The sequence below is a fragment of the Harpia harpyja genome, chromosome 7 (assembly GCF_026419915.1).
Source record: "Harpia harpyja isolate bHarHar1 chromosome 7, bHarHar1 primary haplotype, whole genome shotgun sequence".
Taxonomy (NCBI): Eukaryota; Metazoa; Chordata; class Aves; order Accipitriformes; family Accipitridae; genus Harpia; species Harpia harpyja.
This window is the reverse complement of record NC_068946.1, coordinates 35,042,348-35,062,164: the sequence shown is the minus strand read 5'-3', so window position 1 is coordinate 35,062,164 and position 19,817 is coordinate 35,042,348. Positions and strand designations below refer to the sequence as shown.

At 43.5% G+C, this 19,817-nt stretch overlaps 3 protein-coding genes across 6 annotated transcripts; 2 read left to right on the top strand and 1 right to left on the bottom strand.

The window, feature by feature from the left end:
• Positions 1-529: 529 nt before the first annotated feature.
• Positions 530-7,570, bottom strand: CFAP210 (cilia and flagella associated protein 210). The gene is given in 10 exon segments (XM_052792924.1): positions 530-896; positions 898-1,080; positions 1,584-1,748; positions 2,075-2,267; positions 3,107-3,246; positions 4,246-4,402; positions 5,346-5,539; positions 5,634-5,807; positions 6,100-6,326; positions 7,476-7,570. Coding segments are annotated over 10 exon segments (1,530 nt in total). The 5' UTR covers positions 7,531-7,570; the 3' UTR covers positions 530-854.
• PHOSPHO2 (phosphatase, orphan 2) lies at positions 800-10,016 on the top strand. Of its 4 annotated transcripts, XR_008236029.1 has the most exons (3): positions 800-936; positions 4,366-7,266; positions 8,732-8,870. XR_008236029.1 is itself a non-coding variant. In XM_052792932.1 (2 exons), the coding sequence occupies exon 2, from the start codon at positions 8,689-8,691 to the stop codon at positions 9,412-9,414; it is 726 nt and encodes a 241-aa protein (XP_052648892.1). In that variant the 5' UTR covers positions 6,321-7,266; positions 8,687-8,688; the 3' UTR covers positions 9,415-10,016. The 4 variants fall into 4 exon arrangements, 3 of the variants coding, with proteins under 3 accessions (XP_052648892.1, XP_052648890.1, XP_052648889.1); XM_052792932.1 differs by lacking the exon at positions 800-936 and having other exon boundaries at positions 6,321-7,266; positions 8,687-10,016; XM_052792930.1 differs by lacking the exons at positions 800-936; positions 4,366-7,266 and adding an exon at positions 7,529-7,658 and having other exon boundaries at positions 8,732-10,016.
• Positions 10,017-13,631: 3,615 nt separating this feature from the next.
• On the top strand, positions 13,632-17,685 carry KLHL23 (kelch like family member 23). Its single transcript, XM_052792922.1, has 3 exons — positions 13,632-14,953; positions 16,461-16,613; positions 17,197-17,685. Exons 1-3 carry the CDS (start codon positions 13,741-13,743, stop codon positions 17,505-17,507), a joined length of 1,677 nt encoding a protein of 558 aa, XP_052648882.1. The 5' UTR covers positions 13,632-13,740; the 3' UTR covers positions 17,508-17,685.
• The last annotated feature ends 2,132 nt before the right edge of the window (positions 17,686-19,817 follow it).

The window sequence follows — 19,817 nt, the reverse complement described above, 5'->3', positions numbered from 1 at the left end:
TCTGAGAAACCATTTTAGATCTGGATCTACTTAATGCAGACTGAATCACTGTTAGTCTTTTTGAACGAACAGTCCAACTATGTTGTCTCTTGTTGCCATGCTCTTCTTGTAGTAGCTATTTACAGCTATGTTGGGACCTATTTGTCTCCTAGGTGACCTTTTAAGGGTTGTGATCAAATCGCATTCATATTTTCATATAATATAACTAATGTATAGCATGACATTTGTTTTAGAGGTAGTTGCAAAATGCTGTAAAAACTGCAATAACTATTCTAACTTTCACATGTATTAGGTTGTTTTTTCTTCCCCTGGAGATTCTGTAAAGTTGTTTTGGTTTTTTTTTTGTATTATCAGGAATACTTAACTGGCAGTAGGCTAATGAAAAATGTGACCTTTTGTACTGGGAATTCGTATCCCAGGCCTGAAAAACATGGCACAGCGAATTTTTAGAACAATGAATAATAAAAGTATAACCATAATAGTGAGCTTTTGGCTGGAATGGGTTACACTGGTGGTCAATTACATATCATGCATTCCTGTCTCAAGTTTAATAAACTAACTTTCATGAAATACAAGCTGGGGATTTTTGAGAATACAGCCAGTTCTCTGGCAATCTTTTTTCTCCAAATGGACTTCCAGATTCATAATATATATTCGATGTAGATCCTTTGCAGCTTAACTCTGCCGGTAAGGTTCAAAAGATTATTTTTTTTTTTTAACCACATGAAAACTGCTTCTGCCTTTCCTTGCTGAATAGTCTCAATGTTATTTCATGTTTTTAACTTCCTGAGCAGGAGTACAGCTACAACAAGGTAACTGGCCCCCAGCACCATCCTGTGCTTGAAAACTAGTATTTATTCCTTCTCTTCCTCTGGAAAATGGCCCATGTCCAAGTCCTCTTCCATCTTTGGATGCTTTGAGAAGAGGATAAAGATGGTGTGTAGTCTTGGACTCTGATTCAATTACTTGCTTTGCATAGCTCTGAAATTCACGCTCCTTAAAAAGCGCAATAGCCTCTCTCTGGACATCATAATCCAAGTCTGCTTGCTTTTCCTGCTGTTTTTTTGCCTGCTTTTCAGCCTGATGAAGAAAAGGGAATAACAAAGCTTAGTATTTCTTTCACAATGTAACTATCCCTTAGAACTTAGAGAGGGTAAAAACTTACAGGAGATCTGCGGTGATGTTAGTTGATACTTGGCAAATATCATCTCTTCTCTCCCCTGCCCTACCCCCCACAAAAAGGGTACATTAAATAGCTGAGTGAACATCAGCATTAGTTGCTACTCTTTGGTGACCTGCCCAGAAGATGCAAGAGGGCAACAGTAGTACATAATGGCACAGGACGGGATGTGATCTGTCATTGCAAACCAGCCTTGACTTGCACCACTGCTCTGAGAGGAGGCTGGTCCCCACACCAGCATATGCGGAGCACACGTGATTTAAAAAACCAAAACCAACAGACAAAAAACCCCAAACAAAACACAGCAAGCTTCCTCTCTTCCTCTGAGGCAGGAGCTAGTGCTGTTGGTTTAGATGTGTGTTTCTTTCTAAAGGACTCGGCAGGATACAGCTTTTCTATTTACCATTTGCTGGATCTGAATTTTCTGCACTTCCATATTTGCATCACGTTGTCTTTGTTTCTTGGCTTTTTCTGTTTCCAGGTAGATGCGGTTCTTTTCCATTAACGCATGAAGTTCTTTTTTACCCTCTTCTTTTTTCTCTCTCTCCTTTTCTACTTTCATCTTCATCTGTATTTTACAAAATACACAAAAAAAAGTTAACCGAGGAGCTAGCCTGCTAAGCTGGAAGTCATATCTTTTGGCAGAAGCAGCCCTGTATCAGCACTCTGATAAACACAGTCGTTGTGACCGGCCAGTGTCCAAGCCCAGGGTTTTCAGCAGCCCTGGCAGATGTGTGCCCGACAGAGAGGTGGGAGAGGGAAAGAGGACCCCAGGAAAGATGTCAGTGGACCTGATGAAGCATGCTGATGCATGGCACCAGAGCCACCAGCTGTGATCTGGGCCAGGATCCTCAACTGGAGTAAGCAGGAATAAGAACAGGCTAGGTTTCTTACCACAGTGGCTCTGTGTTCAGCAATAGATTTAATGGCGGCCTTTTCTTTTGCTTCTTTCTCTTTGCGTTTTTTTTCTTGTTCAGCTTCTTTTTTTGCAATGTCTTTAGCAAGACGATCATCTTCCCTCTTTAATGCCTCATTCATTTGTACAGCTAATTGGTAAACGATTTTGTCCTGATGTTCCTGTGTTAGTCTGCAGAAGAACATGAGCTACCATAACATACCAGGTACACACCTGGGTCTACCTGAAGCATTACTGCTACCAAACTCAGCAATCCTGCTTCTAGTCTTCTTTCCTCTTGCCACACAGGCCAGCCCACCCACCCAACTCCTTGATCTCCTTGTGTTCCCCCTGTTTTATTTTTTTTTAATTATCTGATTTAGCAAATACATCTTCCCTGTATTCTTGTAACGTTAGCCTTCTGTTGCAATAATGAGCTGGATCACTCAGTGAGGAGTCTGCCTAGCATCTTGCCATCAGGGCAGAAATGTTGGGAGTGTTGGCCAGAAACAGGAAGAGAAAGAAACTCTTAGGTTGGCTTAATGGTATCATCAAGCTGTACCCTCAATGTTAAATGTATAAACCATCTTCCCTTAATAAAAACCCGATATAATTAATACAGGTGCCTAGTTAAGAAGTCAAATTATTTTTCTTTATCTGGCTCAGGGAAATATAGCTTATGCCCAAAAATACTTTCATCAAGGATTTTAATTGTCTTTAATTGTTGAGGAGGTGGAGGCTTGGCAGGCCATATGGAAAAATCACTGTTCCCAACACACTGGTGTAGCACTTTGCCCTTCCGTAAGTCTTTGTACTTTGAAGGGCGGAGAGATTGCTCACACACACACCTATTACTAAGGAACCTGTGAAAGAATTTCCTTTTTCTCCTGAATTCCCTACTCTCCCTATCAATAGTATTTAATTTTTAGAATAACTGTGGTTTGTGTAACATCATCAGTCTGAAAGATTTGAAAATGACCACAGTATAATTTTTAGTTTGTTTACAATTTTTACTCTAGCTTTGTACCTACCTGCGCATTTCAGCTTCTTTCTTTTTTATCAGCTTGGCAATAGTTTCCTTTGCTTTAAAATGAGCTCTAATCCGATCATCTTCTTCCATTTCTTTTTGTTCCTCTAGTGCTTTGATTATTTTCTGCTCAGTTACATGCTCCTGCATGGGCAAAATGGTCCTGATATAACAGTTGAAGTTTAGAAAATCTGGGCCTGGGGTAGCAACTTAAAAGAATCACTCCCTATTCTTTGTGTTTCTTTCAAAGAAAGAAAAGAAGAAAGGGATTCTCAGTACTTCCACTTACTTCTGCCTCCCTGTTCAAACGTGCATGAAGAGGAGATAGTAGATATGAGGGAGGAGAAAGGAGTTGAGCATTGAATAGCTGCTTCTCCAGCCCAGTACACAAAGAAATTGCTATGCAATGCAGTCAGCATTATCCCTTGCTTCCATTCACACACATGGGAGAGGGGAATGTTGAGAGGAATAGGACTGTGCAACCCCCACCAACACACACACAGACTGTGCTGCTCCTGGCCCACCTCGTCCAAAACTATCCCAGTCTAAGAGCTTAATCCAAGTCATAGCTGAAGCGTTTTCTATACTGTTATGTAAAAAAACAGCTGTCTTTTGCATGCTGGCCAGAACTGTTCTGAAGCGTTTCTAGTTTGCATTTAGCAAGTTGCCTTTAAAGATGAAGAGAGAAGGCAGCAGGTCTTGACTAAATTTCTAAACATCTCCAATCATCCAGGGAGAGTCAAGTTAAAGAGATATTGTTATGTTCAGTCTCGGCCTATTCCCTCTTTCTAACAAATTAAAATGGGCTCAAAACAGCAGGTATGTGGAACTTAAATCTAGTTCTCAAGTCAAGGAGAATATTCCTTGATGTCTACAGCAGACTTTAATCACAGACCAAAGCATCAGGTGCCAGTGTCCCTTCAGACAAGAGAAGAGACCTGCCTCCAAGAGGCCTGTCTCAAAAGCACAGAGGAAAGACACGGCCTGCAACTCACAAGGTAGGTATATGACCCAATGTTACTGAAGCTGTCGGCAAACCTCCCATTGCTAGTAAGCCCATTTAGATAGACGAATGCTATTGTTTCACTCCAGGCAGCCAAGGTGAAACAAGCATTTTGAACTGTCTGCTTTCCTGTTACTTACATGATGCAGCCTCTGGCGTTCAACTTTTTCCTCCTGTTCCTTTTCTTTTCCTCTCTGAATTTCCAGTTGGTACAGTTGGTTCAATCTCTGTATTTGTTCGCCTTCTCTTTTGTCTTCTAGCTTGGCCAGATCTGCCTGATGCTTGTGCTCCTTTATTCTGAATCGGAAAAAGGAGTTGAATAAACAAGCTAGGGACTGCATGAAGTAATGAACAGATACAGATTCTGTATATATAGGTACCTTGCACTGAAGAATGTGATACTTTGAATTGAAGGTGGGTAGAATATCAGAGGTGAAAAATAGCATCATTGTTTGTAATGGTAGCCCTCAATCCTCTGACCAGAAATGAGCTACATGGTATGCTCATAGTTTGCAGTCTAGTGGTAACAAGTTTTATCTGGATGACTTATTAGCACCATTGCATTAATAATGTTCTGGCCTATCTCTGCAGCATCCTCAATGAACAAGATTTCTCCAGTAAGTCCCACCATATCTATGCTTCTCCTTCTGGGCATGCAGGCAACAGCTCAAGCTGGTAGTGTTCTACACTGAGTTTTGCAAGGATTTATGTGTTGGGCCTGGAATATGTGAAACTAGAATGTGAACTCTTCCTCTGCCTTAGGGATTTTGATTCCTTCTATCAGACCACCATGGCCAGTCCTATAAATACCACTGGGGACCCCTCCATAAGGTTTCTGGAAGAGCTGAAAGAATGGAGGTGGCAGTGATGCGTTCTCTTGATGCATTCCCTGGAACCTAGTTATGGGCAGATGGAAAGTCTGGTTTAATCTTTCATTTTCTGGAACCAAAACTAAATTAAAATATACTTTCAGTAACAACTTTTGAATAGTGATTTGACTAAAACCTGTTGATGCCTGCCAGAGCTGATTTTACATGCAGACTGTTGGCAACTAAAAGACCCTGCATATCACAGCTTTTCCCTTTTGTGCAAGGTCTTTTGTGGCACTCTGCATTTTTCTTTATAAGTGTTGCATTTGTGAATCAAATTATTAGTAATTTTCTGTAAAAACTTTATAGAATGTATTTGTGAGAAGAGAGCTTAAGTAAATAATAAAGTAGGGTTATTAATTATTACTTACTGTTCCAGCTGATCTCTGCGTAGTGCGTGTTGATTCATATAACACTGATGTGCCTTTTCTTCCTCTCTGAGAATAGCTTCTTTATGTTCATGTTCCTTTTCTTCACCCTTCTTTTTGTTAACATCTGACTTTAACTTTTTAAATTCAACTTGAGCATCTCTTTCTTTTAGGACCTCAGCAAGTAGAAGTGCACTCTGCAAGAGAACATTTAAAGTAATTAGCATGTTCAGAAGCATTTAAAGACATTCGGTACAACTTGAATTTAAAAATTCTAAGTTGTCAACAAACATGCAACCCTTTCACTCTTTCGTTCTGATAGTATAGGTAGGTTTTTGCATGATCAAGAGCCTCCTTCCGTTTTGCTGCTTGAAACCGTTGCTCTTCCAAATCAAGTAACTTTCTTTCTTCTTCTTCCCTTTCTTCACGTAATTTTTTGGCTTTAAGTTTCCGTTGTGCCAGGCCCTACAGTGCAGAGAAAATTAGAAATCACATTTAAAGCCCATGGATTAAAAACGTATAAACCATTCTGAAGGTGATGTACTCAAAGTTTGGGTTTTTTTTAATTTTGCATTTTAGCTTTAATTAAAAAAAAAAAGTGGATGTTAGATGTTAAATGTATTTAAATGGAGTTTAGTTAAAATACATATTTAAAAGCAAATGTTAAACAAAGGGAGTACAGCTAGAAATGTTACTATGAGTGTTTTTGCATATATGAAAATTAATCCCCTTGTTTACAAATGTATCTTGTACTTACCATAATGGTATTGGGCCAGTCTTTCACAGCAGCTTTGGAGCGTAAGTGCATTTCTTCCTGTTCTTTCTTCTCAGCGAGGATGCGTGCTTCTTCTCTAGTTGTGCTGTCAAGATTGTCCTGAATCCTTTCCCATTCTGCTTTTGGCAATACCATTACCTGATGAAGATCTACTTCATTTGGAAGAAAATAGCCATCCAGAATGTTAATTTCTTCCAAATGATGCGGCGCTGTGCAGAGGGAAGAAAAGATACTGAGGTTACTTGATATCAGAAAATCCTATATTCAAACCTGTATCAGGATTTGAATTCTTGCATAATAACAATACTAAGTCATCCTTAGCAGTAGTTACTCTCCCCATCCCGGTACCTCAGAGCTAAGACAGGGTATCTGTATCGGTAGTCCGTGGCCAGCGCATGTGCTTGGGCTGTGGCGCTGACTGATTTAAATGTTTGTGTGCCTCCTTGCCCGTTTGTGTGTAGGTACAGGTTTGGCTTGTGGTAACTAACGCTTTCCTGGCAGTACTTAGGCATAATTCTGAGAACAGCAGGGACCAGGGAGCATTCCCAAAAGGAAAGGGAGAATATTGGTAGAGACATTCCGCTGGCTGGATGAGGCAGCAGTTTGGGCACAGGCTGTGCTTTACCACCCTTGTCCTATGCACTCATCGTATTTACTAAAACAGATCTGTTGTAGAACAGTTTCTTGATTTGTTGGAAAGATTAGCATTTCTTTGTTGTATTAGGCTTACATGCACGTGTGCATGCATAAATACAGCTTTTTTGGTGATCGCGAGTGTTTGTGAAATGGCCTTCAAACTGTCGCCAGTATTTTCGAAGAAAACGGCGCTCTGTACGATGCGACGTCCTGTTAGAAATTCTCCTTGTTCATCTGATTTGCAGCAGACTGCCGTGCCGTGTCTGAAACGTAAGGAGGCTTTCTCTTACAGCGATGCTGATGTCCGGGTCTGTTTTTCAGATGCAGCTGCTAATCGGTTTGTCTTATGATAGGGACCAGACCTGACCTTCTCCCTCTGCCCGAGGCGAAGGTAGCCTTGCCAAGAGTCGGCGTAGACTGACGCGGCTGCTCCCCGCGGATGGGGAACTGCCGGGTGCACAGCTCTTCGCTGGCTTCAGCTCTTGGGTAATGCTGTACCTCCACGGCTTTCAGGTTAGCTCTTCCTAGGTGATTCTCGGGGAGAAACAGCCTGTCTCACTGCCTGCAGCCGGGAGAGCCGGGGGGGAGGTTTGGGGAGAGCCACCCTGGGCACGGGGACAAGGAGCACCCCTGCAGCCTCCCGGAGCCGGGTACAGCCGGTGCGGCTGCGGGCTCGGCGCTGCCCTCCCCCCCGGTGCCCGCGGGGGGGAAGCCCCACTCACGGGCGAGCTGCCGCCTCCCGCGGGGGCGCCCGGGCCCGGGCCCCGCCGCCGCCATGGCCCCCGGCCGCGCCGCCTGTGTACGCGCGCTGTTGCCGGGCGACCCGGCGGCGGGGAGTCACGTGACGACGTGGCCCGCGGCGGCCGGGACTCGGGCGGAGGGAGCCGGAAGCGGCGGCTGCGGAGGTGGGTCGGGGGCAGGGCGGCCGTTGGCGGGCGGCGCGCGCGCCCCGCTGACTGTGTGCCGTTCCCTCACGGGCTCTCGGTTGGCTGCCGAGACCCCCGTGCGGTGCCGCCGCCTCGCTCGGCCCAGCCCCTCGGGCTTCCGGGGTGCCCCCGCCGGGATGGCTGCTTTGCTTTACCCTTCGGCCTGGTCGTTGCGCCCCGGGAGGGCGGTGGCAGCAGCAAGCAGCAGCAGCTGCTGTTGTGCTTGTGCCGGGGATAGGAGGGGGCTGGTTGTGTGGCTGCGCGGCCTGAGAGGAGCCTGGGGCTTAGGAAGCGGCGGCGCTCGTGTGACTGGTGTGAGAGGACTTGTCTGTGAGGGAACGGCGTGAAGTACCGGTTGAGGTGTCTCCTGCTCCCTGGGCTTTCCGTTGCCCAGAGTTGGGCTGTAGGTGCTGAAGTGGCAGGACTACAGCAAGCAGACCGATTCTTCTTTTTTTTTTTTTAATTTTTTTTTTTTATTCCCGGACCCACAAATGGCAGTATTTCTTTTTGTTAGCTGCTTTGATTTGGTGTGACCTTGTTAAAAAGACTGGCTCCATCTGTTCAGTAGTAGTTTCCTTCTGAAATATCTCTTAATTAAGGTGTTTTGCCAGGAGAACCCCAGTTTGGTTACATTGGCAAGTGATGATGGACAAGTTTAGAACCATTGGTCAAACTGATAGTGCATGAGTACTGGAAGATTGACTGTGTTAGCAAGTATTAGTAACTGTGCAGCATGAGTTTAGGTACTTTCACGTTATTTATTTTAAACAGAAGTTTGATACTGAACTAGAACTTTGACCTTTACAGACTGCTTTTTTAGCTTCAGCACAACTTCCCATAGCTGTAGTGGCCATAAATAGTTTACTTTGTTTAGATATTTGTCCTAATGCTTCATTTTCTTGCAGAATTTTTCTCTTCTGAGCACAAGATCAGGGTAGGAATTCAGTGCTTTCATTTATAGAAATAATTCTCTTCTTTTGTTTGTTTTGGAAACTATTTTCTGACAGCTATGAAATTTCTGTTGGTTTTTGATTTTGACCATACAATCGTAGATGAAAATAGCGATACCTGGATTGTGAAATGCGCTCCTGAGAAAAAGCTTCCTAATGGATTAAGAAACTCCTATCGACCAGGACATTGGACAGAATATATGGGCAGAGTCTTTGTCTACTTGGGAGACAATGGCGTCAAAGAAGATGAGATGAAAAGAACTATGACAACAATTCCTTTCACTGCGGGAATGGTAGATCTTCTGGGTTTTATTGGCGAGAACAAAGAGTTGTTTGACTGCATAATTGTTTCAGATTCTAATACAGTATTTATTGACTGGATTTTGAAAGCTGCTGACTTCCATAAGGTGTTTGATGAAGTGTTTACAAACCCTGCAGCATTCAGCAGTACTGGCTATCTTACTGTACGGAACTTCCATGCTCACCATTGTGAAAAGTGCCCTAAAAACCTTTGCAAAAGGAAAGTTTTAAAAGAATTTCTAGATAAACAGTTGGTTCGAGGAGTAAGTTATACACAAATTGTATATATAGGTGATGGTGGGAATGACTTATGTCCAGTAATGTTTTTGAAGAAGGATGATACTGCTATGCCCAGGCAGGGGTATACCTTGGAGAAAAAGATTTCTCAACTGGCCCAGGATCTCAGTCCTGTAGAGTGTTCTGTTCTGGCATGGTCATCTGCTATTGACATTATGTCTTACCTGAAACTGCTTATAAAGGACTAATTCAAATTATAAAAGGAAACTAATATAGTTAGTTACATTTTATCTTCCTGGGAGAGAATAACTGCATGTGTATAAAAGCACAAAATTGTAAAATTGGGCGATTATCTGAACTTATCTTTTTCAAACACAATATGAAACTGTTTATGTTCAATCTTGGCAATAGTGGAAAAGTTAAGTTAAAATGGCTTTCTAACAAAGTACACATTCCAAGATAAGTGGAGAAGGGGGTTTGCAAGAGGAATCGCTGTTATTCTTAGTCTTCCCCCCCACCCCCCCCGCCTTTACCGACTACATAACTGACCTTTTCTGTTCTACGCACTTAGAGGAAGGAGTAGGATTAGTGCACAAAAGAATGAAATTCTTTACTTACAAAACATTAGGTGCCAGTAGCATGGTTCTGGAACTGTTGGCTTTTATACTTCTTTGATCAGGATAAATGTTTAATTTTGTAAATTATTTTATATGCTTGTAATCTGTTTGATCTGAAGATGCATTTATATTTTCAATATACTAAATATTTTACCAAACAAAGTTACTTTTTAATAGTTTGTTTTACCTTATATTGTAAAGACAATAAAAGTTAGTGTCACTGACAAAAGCAACACACCTGATTTGTGTAATGTATTCTGCTGGCCTGTGTCATCAGGCACCTGTTATTGTAAGGGCCTGGAGAGAGTGAACACAAGTGTAGGTGTCAGCCTTTGGATGACACCTTATTTATTTTGTCAGTCAGACCCCTTCTCTTCTGGAGAGCAGTAAGGATGTTGCTGTTGCGTTTAAAAAAAAAAAAAAAAAGTCACTCTCCCGTTCTCCTGACTACCACCCTGACAGTGTTCTGCTGCCACTCTGTATAGAGCTAACACTGGTTTGATCTTCCATGCTGACAGCTCTTAGACAGCCAGGTGCTTTTTTCTTGCTGGGTTTCTGCTGCAATGCATAGGCCCACAGAATGGTGTGTATGTATACGTGTTTACACTGATTTTGCCTATTCAACTATTTGCCTATTTTGCCTATATTATAGTATAATCCTCTCTTACAGACTGGAAGGGAACATCTATGCCCATTTGAAATTTCTAACAAAATTGTTTTGTCTTTAAATAGTTTAAGGAATCATTTGTGAACATGCAGTCTTTCTATGTACCACTCACAGTGAGATGAGCCCCAGGAGTTGGGCTATGCATATAAAAATAGTAAAAATAAGTCTCATTAAATTTAAATATATTTTCATGCCAAATGTTTTCCTCCTTATAGTCCCACAAAAGGTCCAAAATGGTGATGTAATGTGCTATTGAACTGATGTCTGTTTTAGCTTAAGTGCCTTAATAACTGAGAAACTGCACTTTTGCAGCACTTTGGTTGCAGATGTCTGAGGTGTAGCTCAGCAGCCTGCAGCTGCTGTAGCTGTCTTCCTCTGTTTTCTGTGCAGCATTGTTCTCATTTTCTTACCGACACTTGATGTTGTCAATATCTTCTTTTTCTCAGTTGAAGATTTTTAGGAGTGCTCTTGCCTGTTTTCAGGCTGATAGTGTATATAAATTAAGATTTCCTTTGAATACTTCCTTGTAAATGGTCCTGCTTTTAGCCCTTCACCTGTTTTAATGAATCGTAGAAGGTTGCTTTGAACAGTCTGTTATCCAAGATGTCCAGAATAATGTAGTTGAGTTCTCAGGAGCATTGCTTTAGTGATGGGTATTTGATAGGTGCTTGAGATGTTTCTATTGGAGATCTTACCCTATTGTCTTGTGCAAGGGCACGAAGACAGCATCTGAAGAACTGGTGGGTCTCAAGTTGTGACAGGTTTGTCTGACTTACAGGTCATACAAAAGAATGGTAATGGCTGTTGTATAGTACAATTTTGTATGGTTACTTTTTTTTTTTTTTTTTTAGTTATGCGTCTCCTTCATTCTAGATGTGCTGCTGAATGTTTCAGATTCTGTGCTGGTCTCTTCTGTGCTTTTCAGAACTTAGTGAGACAGCTTGCGTTCAGTTTGTCTACAGATTTCAGTTACTGCTTACTTAAAAACAAACAAAAAACTAATAGATAAATAATTATTCCACTTCCACTTATATTAGCTATTGTTCTTTTAGCCTTAAGGAGCCGACCTTGTAGTTTGCTATGGGAGTGAGAAATTGAGTGAGAAATTAATCTTCATGCTCAAAAAGGGGTGCTTTTTGTGGTTTTGATGAAAGTGCCAAAGCAGGAGTTGAGAGTAGATTAAGCAAAGTAGACTACTTGAAATATTAGCAATTATGATCTGATGCCTTCAAATAGAGGGTAGAGCTGATGCTATTTGCTAGCCAAAGTGAATGTTGGAGACAGAAGAATTTTTTCAATTCCAGTAGGTAGGCCATTAAGCTATTAATGTGAGGTCTTGGGTTTGTTTGGGGTTTTTTTCCTCTTAATAAAAGAGAGGAGAGAACTTTTCTGGAGCATCACAATTACCAAATTTTTCCATGTTTGGGTATAAGGGAGGGGCGATGAGTATCTCCAAAGGGTAAAGGTAGTTTAAGCTGGTAAACCATCCAAAAGAGAAAGCGAGAAGCTCCTTGAAGGGATGCAGGTTCAGTATGAAGTGTTGCTGACCTCCAGACTTGCTGGCTGTTTAAATCAACATGCTCTCTGGGAGGGAGATGACTTAGGTAAAGATGTTACGAAAAGAGATGCATAATGGAAGGCATATATGCATATGGGAAATCTTCTGTATGGTAACACCAGCTACTATGAAGAGTACTTAGCCGTAGTATTATGTGCTAGTAGGTTGGCCAAGTCCTGGGAGAAGTTCCTGCTTGTCCATAGGAAGCTGATGAAATGGAAAATGCAAAACCACAGCAAAACAAATCTGTTGGCATGGGGATGTATAAACAGGCTCAGGGCTGGACAAGGGAATGCCCCAGAGAAAGAAATGGAGTGAGTAATGTAGCTGAGGGACAGGCCCGGGTCCGAGACAGCAAGGCTACTGCTAATTCCTGGGTTGCGCCACAAAACTCTGATTTCCTGGGCTAACAATGCATCAAGAGCGGTTGAAAAACTGAAGGCAAAGATGTGTGAAGGGTTTGTTGTTTTTTGTTTGGAACGGCTTATTTACGTCTTGTGCTTCTACGTAAAGGCGAAGGGCAAGTTTGAGTCCTGTTGCACAGTTAGCGTGTGAGGAAGGATGGGGGGGGGTGTCCATACATACTTTGCAGTTCAGATTCCTTCTTTAGTCCATGTATCTGGTGGGCATCATGGGGGAAGTACTACCAGTAATTGAAAGAAACAAATGATGCTTTTTAATCTGTGCAGAGCTGAAGCTCTCCTTAATTCCTCCTTTTGGGTATTGCTGGCACTTAGTTAATCATAACAAATACCCACCTCCTTTTGCTAGGAGAAACCGCTGCCAGCCCTTTCAATCCAGGAGAGCTCTGGCAGGGCGGGGGGAGCCTGGCTGCTGGATCCACAGGATCCAAACCCTGCTGCAGGCGAAGGGGGGAGCTCAGCTGCTTAAACCCAGAGGACGCTGTGCTTCAACTACTTCTTTCAAAAGTCGCTATTGCAGAAGATGGTTTGCTGGCAGAGAAGAAAAAGACTTCTTAAATTGCGAACCACGTTTTCAGAAGCGGCAAAAGCCAACGTAAACTTCTTCCTGAATGATGTGCTTGCAGTTGGAGTCTGTCCGTCAGCATTTGCACCCTGCCGGCTTCAGGCGTCTGAGGAGAGCTCGGGCTGCTCCCTCTCGAATCCTGCCCTCCCGCCGTGGGGAGCCCCTGGAGCTTGCTGCCCTTCCCCGCACCGCTCCCCCGAGCGCCTCAGGTGGCGGGCGGCGGCAGTCAAAGGCCCCTTGCTTTGTCGTGCGGCTGACGGCCACCGAGCTGGTGACGCTCCCCGGGCGCCTGCGTTCGTCCCGCAGACGACCGGGCCTTTTGCCATCCCCGCAGTCCGCCTTCTGACCCCCCCGCCCCCGGGGGCGGGCAGCCCCAGGGCGGCAGCAGCGGTTCGGCCGGCGTTCCCCCGGGGCGAGCCGGCGGGCGGGGGCCGGGCTGGCCTCGCGGAGGGGTCCGCGGGGGCGGGCAGGGTGGGCGGGCGGCCGGGGCACCGAAATAGGAGTCGCCGCTCCGGCCCCGCCGCCTCCCGCCGGCAGCGGCTCTTCCGTAGATGGTCGCGGGGCCGCCGCGGGCCTGGGAGCGCCCCTCGCCGCGGCCGCGCTCCTCCCGGGCGTAAGCTCCGCGCGGGGCGGGCCCGTCGCCGGCGGGCGGCGGGGCTCGGCGGAGCGGCGCTCCGGCCCGCGGACAAAGCAGCGGCGAGCGCGGCGCGTCCCGGCCGCCCGCTTGTGAGCGCGGGCGGCGGCGATGGCCGTGGCCGGGCAGGAGGACTACGCGTACCTCTACAGGGACTCCTCTCACCCCGTCGGCTTCCTGGAGGCGTTCCGGGCGTTTTACCTGGACGGGCTGTTCACCGACATCACCCTGCAGAGCGCCTCGGGGGTCTTCTTCCATTGCCACAGGGCCGCCTTGGCGGCTTGCAGCAATTATTTTAAAGCCATGTTCACAGCCGATATGAAGGAGAAATCTAAAAGCCAGATCAGCCTTCCCGGGCTCAGCCACGCCGTACTGGAAGCCCTCGTGAATTATGCGTACACATCACAGATCCAGATAACAAAGAGAAACGTCCAAAGCCTACTCCAGGCTGCAGACCTCCTCCAGTTCGTGTCGGTAAAGAAAGCCTGCGAGCAGTTTCTGGTGAGGCACTTGGATACTGACAACTGCATAGGGATGCACTCCTTTGCCGAATATCACGATTGCTCAGAGCTAGAGAAAGAGTCCAGGAGGATATTGTTGTGGCGGTTTGAAGAAGTGTGGAAGCAGGAGGAGTTTCTGGACATTGGCAAGGAGAAGCTCTCTTATATTCTCTCCAGAGAGAATCTCAATGTTTGGAAAGAAGAGGCAGCCATTGAAGCTGTCATTAAGTGGGTCACACACAATGTGGAAGAAAGAATTGAAGACGTCTATGAACTGCTGAGCTGCATTAAAGTAGACTTAGATAACATGTATTTGAGGTCAGCTTTAAGCCTACAGAAAAAATGCCGACTTAATGACAATAAAATAAGGTCACTCATATACAATGCCCTGAACCTCAATCCCAAAGGCCTTTCCAGAAGACCCACAGCAGCCATGTATGTGATCGGAGGATATTACTGGCATCCCTTATCGGAAGTGCATGTTTGGGATCCTTTAACCAACGCGTGGGTCCAGGGAACAGAGATGCCGGATCACACCAGAGAGAGCTACGGGGTCACTAGCTTGGGACCAGACATATATGTGACAGGAGGTTACAGAACGGAGAGCATTGAAGCCCTTGACACTGTGTGGATATATAACAGTGAGAGAGATGAATGGACAGAAGGCTGCCCCATGCTTGACGCAAGGTATTACCACTGCGCGGTTTCCTTGAGTGGCTGCATCTATGCGTTGGGTGGTTACCGAAAGGGAGCTCCAGTGCAAGAAGCTGAGTTCTATGATCCTTTGAAAAAGAAATGGCTTCCTATTGCAAACATGATCAAAGGTAGGTAAGCTTTTGTATGGCGTCTGCTCCAAATGTCGATACTTTTGCATTTGGCACTTTTAAGTGCCGTGGACATGTTTAGGGTTTGATCCAAGTTCTGGTGAAGTCCACAGGAATCTCCTGTTAATGTTGGTGGCCTTTGGTTCAGGTCTGTACTAGCCAAATGACTGCGAACATCCAAACGCTATGCTGGGCTGTGCCACAGAACACTACAGTGGAAAAGCATGTGGTAGTCTCAGTTTAATTTTGCCTTCCTTCACGAGTAAAATTTCTGTTCTAATTAGAAAGAAATCAGAAAACTGCCTGGGATTAGAGTCTGTTCAGTAAATGGTCAAAGAGCAAGCTCCAATAAAGGGATTGCATTGTTTTAATATAAGACCAGATTACTAAGACCCTCTGTGCGATCATTGATAGAGGTGTCGTCTTCATTTAAAACTTGTTGCATGGAGTTTCCTCATATTTCAGTGTATGATCTGTTCAGGATCCTTAGTTTAATCTTTAGTGTGAGGATAATGAAAAGCACTAATACCTGTTTCTAGCAGCCAAAATAGCAATCTATTAAAAATGTATGAATTTGGATCACAGTCTAACTAAAGGGTATTATTTTGTTACAAAATTTATAAACCATTATACATTTTATCATACAATTTTATAAATTAATGCAATTATTTACAATTAATTATAAAATTTTACTGTAAGTTGATGCAACATAGTATTTTTCTACATACATGAGAGTATTTGGAGGTATCTAACAGGAAAAAACGCTTACTATGCTCCTACAACTTTCTTCATTGCTCGTATATTTTCTACAAACATTGCTATTGTTCTCTTCTTATTTCCTTTAGAAATAGAAATGCTATGCTAATACTGTGAGCAGTTATACATTCTGTGCAGTTTTTTGTCCCATTTTCTGGGTGAAACCCCTTAGATACTTAAAAAAACCACACTAGTTTCCTAGTTTTGGTCTGTTTTGTCTTGCCAGATCCCTTGTTTTGTTTTGTTCTCTTAGAGACAGAGTTAACATGGCTCCATTCTGTTTGTGTCCTTGTTTATACAATAGCATAATTAATAATACCATGAGAAAGACTGAAAGTATTGGAAAAGATACCCTGAGACACTGAGTGATCTCGGCTCCCATTGCCCTTGCCATATGAGTGACTTTTAAAAATCTTTTTAACTTAGTGAAATATTGGAAGTAATTCCCTATTCCAAAACCAATGTGACAGTGTGTCTTTAATTACTGCATAAAAGGTCTGTGAAATATTGTGTCTGTATTATATGCAATATGTATCGGTTACTGCAGTTTTATTTAATTGCTCTTGACTTACACTGATAAAATAAGGTGTCTTGACAAGTTTATTTCATTTCACATTCAGTTAAATACTTGCAAGCATAATTTCACCCTAAAATATTAATTAACAAGTCATTTGAAATGGGATTATGGGTGGAAGTGACCGTGGTTGTTGTGTGCAGTCTGAAGTTGTGTTGTGACTTTCACACTGTGCAGGTGTTGGAAATGCCACCGCCTGTGTCCTGCATGAAGTCATCTACGTAACCGGAGGTCACTATGGGTACAGGGGAAGCTGCACCTATGATAAAATCCAGAGATACCACTCAGGTAGCAATGAGTGGAGTATAGTCACCACAAGTCCGCATCCAGGTAAACAATAATTTCTGTAACGAGCATAGAGCTTGATTTGATTACTTGTATCTGGGAGTCTTTAAGCCCACTTCAGAGTTTCTGGCATGTTCCTAATAAAAAGAGCAATGCCTGTAGGGCAGCAAGGGCCAGAGTGGGATCATCTCCCATTTCCAGACTCTGAGAGGGGAAGGGAAGACCCTCTTCAAGCATCTGCTCTGTAGAAATCACTATATAAATACTGAACTAAGGAATGGCTGCATTCTATTAAATAATATAGTAAACTAACTTTCTATAAAATCTATCTGTTCATAGACATTTGGCAAAAATAATTTATATTCATTTTAAAAGGGTTTTCTCTATGTTCTACATTTGGTAACAGTAAGCTTTTAAATCAGTTCTCACTAAGTACTGGTGTTTGTGTCTGTATCTTCTGTAATGCCTTCAGCTTGCTTTTACCGACTGTAGCAGAAAATCCTGAGGTGTCTCCTAAGCTCAGTGAAGAAACTCAGCCGCCTTCAGTGGTGCCCAGTGTTTGTCATGTAGTTGCAGTTTAAGTTAACATTACCGTGCTGAGTTGAACTATATTCCTTTCTTCCTGAAGAATACGGATTGTGTTCAATTACATTACAAAACAAGATCTATTTTGTGGGTGGACAGACCACGATCACGGACTGCTATGACCCAGAGCAAAACGAGTGGAAGCAGATGGCTCACATGATGGAGAGAAGGATGGAGTGTGGCGCGGTGGTGATGAATGGATGCATCTATGTAACAGGAGGATATTCCTATTCAAAAGGAACGTATCTGCAGAGTATTGAGAAATACAACCCTGAACTGAATAAATGGGAAGCAGTAGGTAATCTTCCCAGCGCTATGCGGTCACATGGCTGTGTCTGTGTGTATAACGTGTAAACATTTAATTTTCGTATTGCTGTTACAGAAAACAGCAGGTGCAGTATTTGTAATAGTACTGATTACCTCATGAATGAAATGTCTAATACAATCTCTTAGTGCACATCATTAAAAACTAGGTATAATTTGTCTTTATTTTAAACAATTCAGCAATATAAATGTGGTAACAAGATTTCCATATATTTTTCAGTCCAATCATTCTTTGTCATGAAAGTTTTCAAATTACTCTCTTACGATACTTTGTGCAGCTATATAGGAGCTACTGTGAAAAACAGATTTGTTCATTCATCACTGGGTGCTAAGGTGAGTAAAGCCAAACAAAATCTTCTGCATTTCTGTGGTCTACTGGGCTTAAGATGAAATCTTTGATACTCCAAAGGTAGCTACAGAAATGGTTCATTGCCACAAGCTAAGTGTGTGGTACATATAGAGCAATATCACTTGGATAACTAGGTTATCCCATCCAGAAATCATGGCAGTTATAGTATGCCTGTAATTCTATCTTCACATGCCAGAGCGGAGAAGAGCACAGGCTGGGAATAAGGGAAGAAATGTCATGCAGTAGCCCCAGAGCACAAGCTGAAAGCGTGTACTAGTTTTCCAGAAGGGGAACAGTGCTCTGCAGTACAAGGAAGTTTGAGAAAAGTGCTCACTTTGCCGTGCTCACGCTGGCAGGGCCAGTGGGAAATAAAAAAAGACACTGCATGGCTTTGCAATGGGCTCTTTGGCTGATGCACAGGTATTGGTGATTTTTTTTTTTCCCCAGAGAAAAGCCTTACCATTGTAACTATTTTTTTTAAATCAAATTTAAGATATGTGTCTTTGTGGAATGGCAGGAGGAAATGAGAGAGACTGGAAAGTTGCTAACATCCACCCGAGATACAAGCTTCTCTATTTTGTTTAATACCATTCGGTCTTTTCTAAAAGTGCTAAACTGTGACTTTAGCAAAGGTGACAACTGAAGAAACTTGTCAAAATATGTTATGCATGGAGAAATTGAATGCAGAGTAGTCCACTGCATTTAGTTATTATTTCTCTCAAAATGTAATACGAGATCTTCAAATTCTGTCTAGAAAGCAACCTGAGATGGGCAGGAAGGTCATCATTTTGTCACCTCTTCACTGGGAGACTCCTGCAGCAGGCTCCCAGCGCAGCATGGCAGTGCCAGCGCCGTCAGAAAAGTGGAATCCATATGTAGTATTTAAATAGCTGGTGTTTTGACCCTGCCATGCCCAGCCTTCTCACCGGTCCTTGTCCTGCATCCTGCCACGTAGGTAGTAATACAAATGCATTTGATTGAATCATTATGGCAGTGACTTCTTAGGATTTGTTTTCTCCTCATAGCTAGTATAGATAGTGTAATGTGGGGCTTGTGATTAGCCTGGTTCCCTGAGGGAGCAAGGTGCAACTGTGTTGTCTTTCTCTGCGTGTGTAAGCTCCCTTCTAATGCTGGACTCGCTTGTCTGGGTTCAGCCATGTTCTACAGGGAGGTATAGGCCTTAAAAATACACTTTTTTTTTCAGGTTTTATGAAAATTGGTAGCAGGGTAGAGGGGCGAGAGAGAGACTGAAAGGAAGCACGAGTTGTGTGGAAAGTACAAGATGGCAAAGCCTTCCCAGTGCCGAGGAGGTGGCTATGAGGAGCATTCCTGCTCCTGCCTTTGCTGCCCCTCACCCAGTCCTGCTTCAGCTGCTGTGGGGCCGCGTGGTCTGATAGCGGTGATCCAAATAAAGAAGTGCCTTGGGGAGCTGAGAGGCTCTTTTAGCCCAGATCGGTTCCCCAGTCTGGCTTATAAAATCACCACAGAAACAGCTGTTAGGCATGGGTATGAAAGGCAGGGACAACACAGGGCTGCCGTAGGGTGTGGCGGGAACTTCCTACACCAGCACCGACACCTACAATGAAATTTTGGTTTTATTGGATTTATCAGATCTGATCAAACGAGCTTTCTAAGCAGGTAAGTCCTGAGTTTATAATATTTCTTTTTCTTGATCATAAGCATTTTCAACATTTTTTTGTTCTTTCACATTTTTATGCTATTTCTCACTTGCATTTGACTGCCGGTAGCAGGCGGCACTCAACTCTGAGCTTTGATGTGAAGTTCTGTGGTGTATATATAGTTCTCATTTTGATGTCTTTGTGTGTCACCTTACTACGTCAGAAGCTCATATGTGCGTGGGTTCAGTGTTTTGCTTCATTATCCATCCCGCTGAGAGCTATTTAAGGATCCAATGTAATTTGTTTAAAGACTCTAAACTGTAAAGAGGTGTGGGGAATTGAACTCTGACGCTGTTTGAAATGCGTGGGCCA